This window comes from Halyomorpha halys, unplaced genomic scaffold (assembly GCF_000696795.3).
Source record: "Halyomorpha halys isolate HHAL.00 unplaced genomic scaffold, Hhal_1.1 Scaffold543.1, whole genome shotgun sequence".
NCBI classification, from domain to species: domain Eukaryota; kingdom Metazoa; phylum Arthropoda; class Insecta; order Hemiptera; family Pentatomidae; genus Halyomorpha; species Halyomorpha halys.
The window spans coordinates 440,745-451,845 of record NW_027114701.1 but is presented as its reverse complement, the minus strand read 5'-3'; the positions used below and the strand labels follow the sequence as shown (position 1 = coordinate 451,845).

The window sequence follows — 11,101 nt, the reverse complement described above, 5'->3', positions numbered from 1 at the left end:
ATAATAATAATAAGTAAATAGAGGTAGTGTGACTATGAATTAATTTTATATTTATTAAAAATTTATAAATAAAAGAATGTCCTGGAGCAATCTGGGCTTCAGTTATTAATCTATATAAAAATATACTCATTATATTTTCATAAGCCCTGTCTCCCACAACAAAATAAATTATTAGAAAAGTTCTAATATGGTCCTTATTAGTCAGTGACAAAATAAAACACTGTACCTGTTTGAAGATCACAAGTTATTCTTAGTAGTGACCAAACTATTCCTGATAGTAGTAGCAGGTGTAGAATACTCTCCAATCCATCCAGTAATCATCTATTTACTTTTTAAAGAGTTATCACATAGGTTAACTTAGAGATGTAATCTTCACCTTATGTAGGAATTAAGATACTATATTTACAATATTAGGGGTGAAGTCATTATTCTCAGACGAATTTGTGTTTAAGAAATGAAACTAAATAGATAACAGGATCTAATTAATTTTTTTGAACAAACATAATCAACAAGCATCCAGATCATCAGTAGAAAGCTTCCCCCACTGGAGGCAAACTAAGCCAAAACTCAGACAGGGTGATGTTCCTCTCACATTACAACAAATCGAATCCAAATCTCTCTATGCAAAGAGAGTAGGATGATTTCCACCATAGAGACCCAGATATTTATTTTCTCAAATTTAGTCATTTTTCTGGATAAATAAGATAGAAACATATCACTTTTAGCAAGAAGCTCTCATTACTAAATTTCTGTTTATTAAAAAACTTGAAAAAGAAACATGTAAGTACAATATCTAGCTTTTAATCATCATTTAAAGTATGTTTCCTGCTATAACAACAAATCTCTTTAAAAAAAAAAACCTACTTTTTTCTCTTAAATACATTTATATTTTGTTATCAGAAACTAAATTATGACAAGTTCAAACTATTAATTATATTAAAAACATTTTATTATAAAATAAAAAAAAATACATTGGTTGATGGTGTAATTTGATACCTTACCTACCACAGCATATCAGTGATCATAAGCCTAAATTAGGTATGATTTTCAAAATTCAGGTTTCTTTTTTAATTCCAGTTATTATAAAATTAAAATCCAAATGAGCTAAATCATAATTTAGAAGTCAATTTAAATAACTGGTGATAATTATTACCAAGGCTCTAAGAGGAGTTTTTAAGCTGCTTTAAGGGGTCAGCTGAAGGGATCTATGCTCGTTCCAAAATGTAAAGCAATTATTAAAAAAAGGTTATGAATAAGAAGTAAAATTAGCAGTAATTTTTGATGAAGGAAGGGAAAGCCAGAATTTTTTTTTATTTATTAAAATTTACAACTGTATAAAAAGAAAAATACAATAAGTAAATGTGATAAATTTTTCAGATCACATAGGGAAGGAACTACCCAAAGGTGATACTTCAATCATTGTTTTAAATTAGACAATCCTGTGGCCATCTTCTTTTCAACTCAGAGGATTATCAAGGATAGTTAAGTATGAGAGATTAAGAACTAATGGGCTTGGGTGGGTAAGGATTGTGGAATGAAAGAATGTACACCTATTTCTGGCCAAATCTGCAACAAATGGGATGCTCAGGTCTTCATTGATGAGTTTATTTATGACGCAATAAGAAGCATCAAGGATTTTGGATTGTAAGGATTGGATGCGGGAAGAATTTGATGGTTTAATGGAGCCCTTAAGTTCAATTCAATATGTCTAAATAGGTCTGATATTCATATTTTATTAAAGCTTTTTGTACTAAATGGGAAGTTTAGAGCGTTTTTCAAGTATGTTGTAGTCATTGGAATCTACGAGCAGTTCCTAGTCGTTTCAGTCTAGGATGGGGATTCTAAGTAAGTCTCTTGTCAAGATAGAATCTCAGTAATGAATCTGTTCAATAGGCTTGGTGGAATATTAAAAAAGATACTTTAGGGCAAGAGAGTAAAAGTGATCTAATAGGATTTATTTTGATTATCCAGTTCTGACAACACTCTTCAATGGTTGTTATGTGTGGATGCAGAGTTCATGATACAGTAGTAGGGTCATTGTTAACAGGCAGTACATGTGTCATCAGCATACATAGTTAGGAACGGTTAGGATAGGTTGGGATATCAGCTGCATAAACCTTGATCATAAGAAATGAGAAGCAGGATACTACCTCGAGGAACACTGGCAGGCTGAGGAAAGAGAGATGAGTAGGCTAGGTTATGATTTACTTTATTTTATTTATTTAATACCAGATCAGCCTGGTGGGCCTTCCATGGTTGATATAACTGTTAATTTTTTTTTTTTAACAATTGATTATGAGGGGGGTATACTCATGTATAAAAGACACCCCTAACTATATACATTATAATTAAAAGAAAATAAGATAAAATAAATAGATAAAAGTAATCCTTATTAATAAAAGAAAAAACTAAAATTAATAACAAAAAATAATGAATCTCGTAGACCTAACAAAACTAACAATTGCCCTCTAATGGTAAAAAACAAAACAAATTAATTTGAAAAAAAGATGAAGAGAGAAAAAAATAAATAAATGAAATAGTAGTAGTGTGAATAATAGAATTAATAAATATAGAATTTATAACAGTATGTCCTGCAGCAGCCTGAGCTTCAGCCTTCGGGTTTCCCAAGTTGTAGGTCATTGCTCCTTTAACTATCGGTAAATGGGAGTGGAACTTCATGGACCATTTTTTGATGTAATCTTCTATTGACTCCATCTGAATTCTTGATGCAATTGGATATTTCTATGAACCAAGGAGCATTCTTTGGATTTTATTTTGAAAAGATTGTATTTTTTTTCTTTTTCATAAAGGATGCCGCTCCCCAGACTTCACAGCAGAACATCAGCAATGGCTTGAGAATTTTATTAAAAATAACAACAATTGTTTCTGGTTTTAATTTGGAATTTCTATTTAGGATAGGATATAGCATTGCTAACCTTTCGTAGGTTTGAGTTAGTTTGATGTTGATATGGTGATTGTAGGTAAGGCGGCGATCTAGGTGAATTCATGATTTACTTTAAAGGTTCTATCAGAGAGATAGGAGCAGATTAATAGGAAATATATATAGAGCAGCCCTGGTCAAAAACTTGTTCAATGTTGAGAAAGACTCCCATGTAGTACATCTCACATTCCAATGTGGAAGATATGACATCCACCAAACGATGGCACTATTGTATTGTAGAATGAGATGTTCTATGATCCAAACTGATGGTCAGGAATAAGATGATTTAAATTAAGGATTGGATAGAGGCGTTTTAATAAGATTTTTCCCATAATAAGCAAGTTACATGCTCCTATTTAAAATTACATCTAAGTGAGGAGTGACTAATCTGTAATCCCCATTATCAAAAATACCTACCCAAAACTTTAAAAAAATTTGCTCCTTTATTAACACTAAACCACAAATATAAATACCATTGAGAAAAAAAGGGAGAGGAATAAATTAGTTGATCCAATATTTAAAATATATTTAACACTAATTAAACTTCACAACTATACATAGTAATAGTATTTATAAAATTCTGAACCAGGTTCATTGAAATCATTAATTTGATTTTGTTTTAAAAAATATACTCATAATTCAGAAATACTGACTCATTAAGAAATAAAAATAAAAGAAACCAATTATATTTTAATTTACATAGAAAGCTATATATATATATAAATGAATTAATACACTATAAGTAACAATTATTACACATATTCATTCAAAGCTATCAAATGACCCCCATATTTTGTATTTTTCTTTATACAATTTCATACCTTTCTGTATAAAACAATGTTTCACTTGAAAACTTAACAGGAGTTTCATCATCAACATGAAGAACTTCGACAGCCTGAAAAAAGAAAACTTTACTGAATTAAATTCAGTTAAAAAAATTGAAGATATAAGATATAATTCCATCTTGTTACATAAAGCTAATAATGTAGCTGCTGTTTTAAACAGATTTGTAAACATAAATAATAAATTTATAAAATCATGAAAAATAGTTGCCGACATTTACAATACTGAAGATGATTGGGGTACGAGGGAAAACATTCAAATTAAAGATCTTCAGCTTAATGCATTCTGAAGTTTCATAGTCCACCTTGGAGGTGGAACTGTTCTAACTGAAGAGAAGAAATACTGATTATTGCAGAACATACACTGTTCATGGGCAGGACTGTTTTCCATTTTGGGAAAGGGAAGCCCTGCAACGTGGGGCGAAACGTTGGCTCAATAAAATAGTATAATTCTACTATTTGTTTTTTTTTTACCGCACACAGACCATATTCCATTCATCTATACACACGGTCAATCAACAATCTTCCATTAAACAATTGTATTTAATTAGTTACCTAGAATCCTAATGGGAAATAAAAAAACATATTAACATTACATCGTCAAATATAAATAAGTCAATCGTCATTATAACCAATCACTACTCACATTATGTAAATGTAGAATAGGAATTCTTTAAAATTAATCATTGTTACCGAACACTAATAAATTGCTTTATTTGAAAATCAGTTATTATTACCGTGGTTGCTAAATACCTTAATATGCATAAATTGGTAAGGCTTTAAAATTCATTGGTTTGGAAATCAGTCACACTAACTCCCCGGGGCGCTGCGAAATTTTCAATTTAACAATTTGGCAATTCTCTAGGAATTTCCAATTCTCGAATTTTTCCGCAAACAATCTTGAATCCTGGCAAAATTCCAAGAATTAAGCAACTTTTGAGTCTTTTATTTTCTTTCTAATAAGCATCTTTTGAAACGGCTAATGCACAAGCACGGCTTTCCCACCCATGCTTAACATGCCCATGTGAATAGTTGAAATTAGATATTATATATAATCCCAAGGAAAATATGAAGTATCTGTTTTTAATTTTTCACTGTTAAACGGGTAATCGCTTTTAAAAAGGAAAGGTTTCCAATTTTTCTAGAATTTAGAAAAAACCTGAAGTATGAAGGGCACTGCAGAAAAAATTCAATTATTTTGGGAGCCGCAAACCAAAAAAGATTGGGAACCTCTGCAATAACCAATACATTTTTATAAGCGATTTCCAGTGTATTCATAAGAAAAAGTAACATTAAATAAATTAAACAATAAAATAATAACCTTTAGATCTGCATAGGGCTGTTTACTTGTAAAAGATACTGTCAAAGGGAAAAAGTCTGAGGGCATTGAAGAAGATGCCGAAAACTCCATTGCTCCCGATTTGTTACTCCTGTCTATGACTGGTAGCACCCACTGGAGCAAGTTCCTTCGAGACTCATGTTTATACTCACCATCGCACTCAGCAACTACAGGAGAACACCCAATACTGGAAAAACAAACCACAAAAAAAATTAACTAAAATATTTTGATCACACACAAGTTCATTCAACTCATTTATGTGGGACAGAAAATGCTGATACATGCTTCATAAATTACCTTTAAATATTGTATTTAACTAAATTTCATCTTGATATTTGCTATTTTTAAATCAATGTATCTAATGAAATATGTAATCAAAAACTCTTTCAAGATAAAAATCTACCTACTCATTTATCATATTTAAAGGACTTTTAGCATTGAACCTATTAATGTAATAATTTAGTTCATATTTAGATAATAAGTTTCAAGTAAAGATATGTGATAAAAAACTGAAAAATAATAGTTTACATTCTATATACTAAACCAATTGGAAATGCAAGGGGTCAAAGTTACTGTTTACATAATGTAGCAATGTAATCTAAGACATATGAATTGGAAAATATTTAAAGTAATAAGATGCTTACGGTAATGGAATGTTGATGGTAACATCATTTAATTCAAGATGAGTATGTTCGAGCTCATACTCAATATTGACATCACATCCTCCTTGCCCATTTTCGGATGGCCAACAGTTTACTGGAAAGTATGAAAAAATCCATTATAATGAAGTTTATTGAATATTGGTGGTCATTTAGTACTGAGAGTCAGTTACTAAAAATCCAAACTGATAAAGAGCTAACCATTTCTTAAATATAATAATAACAACTTTTAATGCCTACAAATAAGTATAAATAATGCTTCTATAATAACGCTGGTATTAGTGGTGAATGGGGAAGTAGAGAGCAATCTTAGAAGTCTCATTTCCAGATACAGTACCACAATAAAATTTAAATTACTCAGGTTGGAATTGAATCCATTACTCTCTCTTTCCAAACAGATCAACCAGGGACTCATATGCTCAACAATCACAACCTCCCCTTTAGCTGCAATTAGACTACAAGCCATGAGTTCATTACCTCTGACCCCAATGTCCAAGTCATGCCCACCCTCTTGGCTAGGCAGGTGACGTGCCCAATCACATCAAGGGGCTATTACCTTACAATGTCATCAAGGCGATTTGTGCACTAAGATGTATGTCTCATTCATTCCTCATTTCCCCCTCACTGCAACAGCTATAGAAGCAACATACATGCAGTGTTCATTTAGATTTTTTTTTGGGGGGGGGAGAGGGGAAGGGGGAGGAGGGACAGAGGAAGGGGGAATTCTCATTAATTCTCTTATTTTCTGGTAATTACTTATTTATGATGCTATAACTTTGTTTATTCTCTCTTGTATGATCTGTTGTATACATCAGTTGAAGTTTAACCCCTGAATCCATTTCAATAGGGTTGATTTTTTATATGATACTCCTCTGTATCATTTTTTTAGTTCTGGTTCAAATAACAATTTACTGTTAATTGAATTTAAATGATTATTCCACTGTTATATAACAGAAATATTTTTGAAAAATTCTTGTCTCATTTACAGATTTAAAGGGATTGTAGCATGTTAGAAAAGTGGAATATGTTTTTAAGCTACATATCTTATTATCAATGGTGTAGTATAGTGGGGAGGGGCATGTCAAAATTTCACAATAAATAATAATATATTGTTAATTTTATTTCATGACTTTTTTTTTTGTAGCCTGTACAAAATATGATAGTTCTTGGCAAAAAATTTTTTAAAATTACTGTATATTTTAATCTTTTAAATTGAAATATCGAGATAAAGGGGGAGGGGCAAAATGTTCCTCCACCCTAGGCAGCTGACACCCACATTACACCACTGCTTATTATATATTAGTTTATGGAATTATAATTTATAAGAATTTATCAAAGCATTAAAGATAACCTAGCAGAATTGTCTTTAGATGGGATTAGTGGATAGAGGGGGTAAGCAGTTGGCACAGAAATTTTAGGTTTAGTCAGTCTCTTATTATTGTTAAGAATTTATCGAATAAATTATAAATTTGATAATGGTTCAAAGCATTTCAGTTTCTAAAACTTAAGAATTTAAACCAATGAATAAAACTTAAATTCAATGTATATAACTAATGAATTAAGAGAAAATTACTCACTGGTAAGAGGAAGTGCAGATTCATCTTGAGATTGGTACCGCCATTTCAGAACACCTACATCAGTCCCTAAAGGAAATGGTTTTGATGGATTTTTCAAACCGATCTGTGACTTCAGTTTGAATAATTCTTTATCAACATTTGGATGCGTCTGAAAAACAAAACTAATGATAATGATAGCATAAAAATCAAAATGTATTTAATGTAAAAAAATAAATAAATTAATTATATAGCTCAAAGAATATGCATTACATAATACAATTACATATTTTATTAAGTATTAACTAATCATTACAATTCTGAATTACTCTAATAATTGGTCTGATCTCATTCTATACCACCAGAATTGGATATCTCTAAAAAATCTATGTTGGGGGAGCATGCCTACCAGTACAGATTTTATTAAACTATTTTTAAATATATCAAATTAATAATTTGACACATACAAGACACTGATGCTCAATACTGTTAAGCAAGGTGCACAATATTACTGATAATACTGATAAGATATTCAAATTATCTATCAAAATAAGAAGTATGAAATAACAAAATCATATTAATATTAATGTAAAAAAAACAGTAAGAACAATAAAAAAATAACAATTTTTTTTTTAAATAAGCAGTTATTTCCTTTAGATTCAATCCTTGAAGAGGAGTCTTGTCCATGACTAAGCCAAGCATATATTGTTTAGTGATATAAGGAATAGTTTGCTCATTAATTTCGCTTTTATCGCCTTATTTATCAATACTTCCAAAAATTTATGTTAGTTAGGACTTCTGAGACTGCTATGTCATCGTCATGATGGAAGTCACCACAGGTTATAGAAGTTTCTTAGTTTTGAAAAAAGGGTTAACATATATATGAGTGTAAATTTCATTTAAATATTCATTTACTGCTGATGATTGTTCCGTCTTCATAAATCCACAGTCCTAAAACAATTTTTATTACCCTATCAATAGCATTATTCCATGTCTTGATAAGGTTATTATTAGCTCTTTCCTATCCTTGATGCTTAAGGGCCATCTAAATGTTGGCCAAGCCATGGCGAACTCAGACATGCACGAGCATGTGGATGGGTGGCTTGTACGAGTTGGACTAAGCTTGTTGCCGATCCGTCGAGAGTCGGTTTTTGGACACAGATCAAAGGAGTTAGTGAGAGCGCTCGTGTAGCATCTCCACCATTGTTCTTTGTCTAGTTGCAACAGAGAGCTGTTAGGAGGTTGTAGTTAATTTTTATAATAAGTTTTATATTTAATTTCCTTTCATTTTCTTTTTTTTGTAATAAAAATAATATAATCCCAGTGCAATGGCTGAAACCACTTATACGTCCGCCATGCTTGCCTCTCTGAATAACACTGACATGAGGATGGCCCACTCTTTATTTACAGAGCATTTGTACAAGCCTCCGATTCGTGGCGAGGGACAATTCGTGGCAACATGTGGATCCACCTTTACAAGGACCTGCATCACTACTTCCTTATGGTAAAATGTCTTAAATTATATCTTGGTTTAGTAGCTTAGATTTTGTGTTGGTAGACAAAACCCCATCAACATGGCTAAGTGATGAGATAATCTCTTAGGCACCCATTATTAATAAAAAGGAAATTTTTTGTTATCAAAACCAACTTAAACAAACATTTAACAAAAAAATAGCATAATTTGTAGAAACAATTACTCTCATTCATTTCCCTCTTCCTATCTTAAAAGCATTACAAGTTGACCAGATTTTGACTAAGAAATTTGTATTAATAAGATGATTACATTTATTGAAAGAAAAAACCAAACAATATTTATCAAGACCGGAGTACATTGTTTTCATACAAATTAAAGAGATTTTCATGGGACCAGCAAACCCATAACATTGGAATATACAAGTTATTTGGCAATGAAATATCACAATTCTACCAGTACCATTGTACACCAAATGTTGATGATGGTAATATCATACATAAAAATATCAATTTTTTCTTTAACTATCAAAAAAATAAATATTCCATCTGTCCAAAAGAGCTCTGGTGACTGTGAATTAATTCTGAGTTAATGGAACTCATTTATGGATCCTGATGTAGTAATCTGCATTAAAGTAAATTGTCTCAGAAGAGCTGAAGTTGTGTTAAGAAGGTCTGATGTTGAGATTACATCCCTCTCCCTAAAGAAGTGCTTAAAGATAATATCGACATCCAATGTATGGATGGTGTGGCTAAGGATGTCTAATCCATGATTAGATGAATGATTGGGATCTGGAATCGGAAAGCACCTACACAGAATAGAAATGGCAGGAGCTTAATTTGTAGAGACTAAGAAATGTAAGGGATGACAAGAACATCTTCAGCACTTGATATGTATGATAGGACAATATAATAAGATGTAATGACATAGTCATTCACAAATACAACTGGTATTTATCTGCAGACAGTTTGCAAGAGCCAGAAAACACGCTATTCAGGTAGTGAGGATGGAAAAAAGGTTTGGTAAAGGTTGAGGATATAATGACATCAAGGCCAGATTGGAAATTAATGTTCTTTTAGGAATGGAAAAAACAATCATAGAGGGAAGCTTTATTTCATTTTAAATAATAAAAAGTTAGCTATATCTAAATCAAATATTTAATAATAATAATAATAACAATATTTTAATATTTGATGATCAATTAATAATAATATAAATATTTAAAATAAGTAATACCTGCAACTGAATTCCTCTCTTATCTTTATTGTCGAGATATACTTTTATCTTCGCATATTTTTCATCAGTTATCCGTAATGTTACAAGACCGTGGAGCTCAAAGCTCTGTATTCCACCATCCTTCCCAACAGAAACCATCAGCTTTTCTTCCTGCTTTAGATGGACCCTGAAAAGGTAAGTAATTCTTAAATGTAAGACAAAAAATACAGAATCTGAAGTTTAAAATAGTTATAGGATTGTAGATTGTACATTTGACACCTCTAAAATGCGCACACTCATTGGAGTTCCTAAATTGGTATTATCTATGATACGAGATATTTAATGTTTGAATGTTGAACATATGATAAATGCAAACAATTATATGTGATACTAAGGAGACCAATTAGGACAATAATTTCATCGAGGAAAGCAATACTGAAGATCACATAACAGCTGAGTTTAGCTAGGATGATCAAGAAATCAACCAATCAATCTTTAACACTATTAAAATCCTTCGATTATAAATCTTTCAATTTTTCAGTGATTGAATTTTCAAATGTAAATAATTTAATGATTTTTAGAGAACTAAATTTTAAGTTTAATTTTCTATAAATCTATCATTTTATTTAAATTTATCACAGGAAAATATATTAAAAATAGTATATTTTAAAATAAAAGGAAGAGAAAGAATTTAATGCATTTTAACTTTTAAAAAATAAACAAAGAGAATATGATTGTATTTGTTTGCAAAAAAGGAGGAGGGTAAGAAAAAACAATAAGTGTAACAATGAAAAATTGATTTAAGTGAAATTTTATTTCTGTTTAAAAGAATTGATAGCATTTTAAAGCTGTTCCTTGAAAACATCTGCAAGAAATGAGATTGAACAACCAACAACTTTAAAAGCTTCTGTTTTAGAGGCTACAAAAAATAACCTTTAAATATACAGGTTGTTTCTATCTTCATTGTCATTAAAATTGGGTTCACACAGAAGATAACACGTAATATTAACATTAAATGGATTTAGTGAATGACACAATTTCTTCCTTATTAAACTATAATAGTTTATTTCATATCATACAG

General features: G+C 30.8%; 1 protein-coding gene across 1 annotated transcript in view; it reads right to left on the bottom strand.

Moving 5' to 3' along the window:
• Positions 1–3,450: 3,450 nt before the first annotated feature.
• deltaCOP (coatomer subunit delta) overlaps positions 3,451–11,101 on the bottom strand; it is a 13,089-nt gene continuing 5,438 nt past the window's right edge. The window contains exons 7-11 of the mRNA XM_014425999.2: positions 10,042–10,207; positions 7,359–7,506; positions 5,767–5,878; positions 5,105–5,309; positions 3,451–3,836 (exon numbers count right to left, since the gene is read on the bottom strand). Coding sequence (XP_014281485.1) covers positions 3,747–3,836; positions 5,105–5,309; positions 5,767–5,878; positions 7,359–7,506; positions 10,042–10,207 — 721 coding nt within the window. The 3' untranslated portion in view covers positions 3,451–3,746. The remainder of the gene's footprint in view (positions 3,837–5,104; positions 5,310–5,766; positions 5,879–7,358; positions 7,507–10,041; positions 10,208–11,101) is intronic.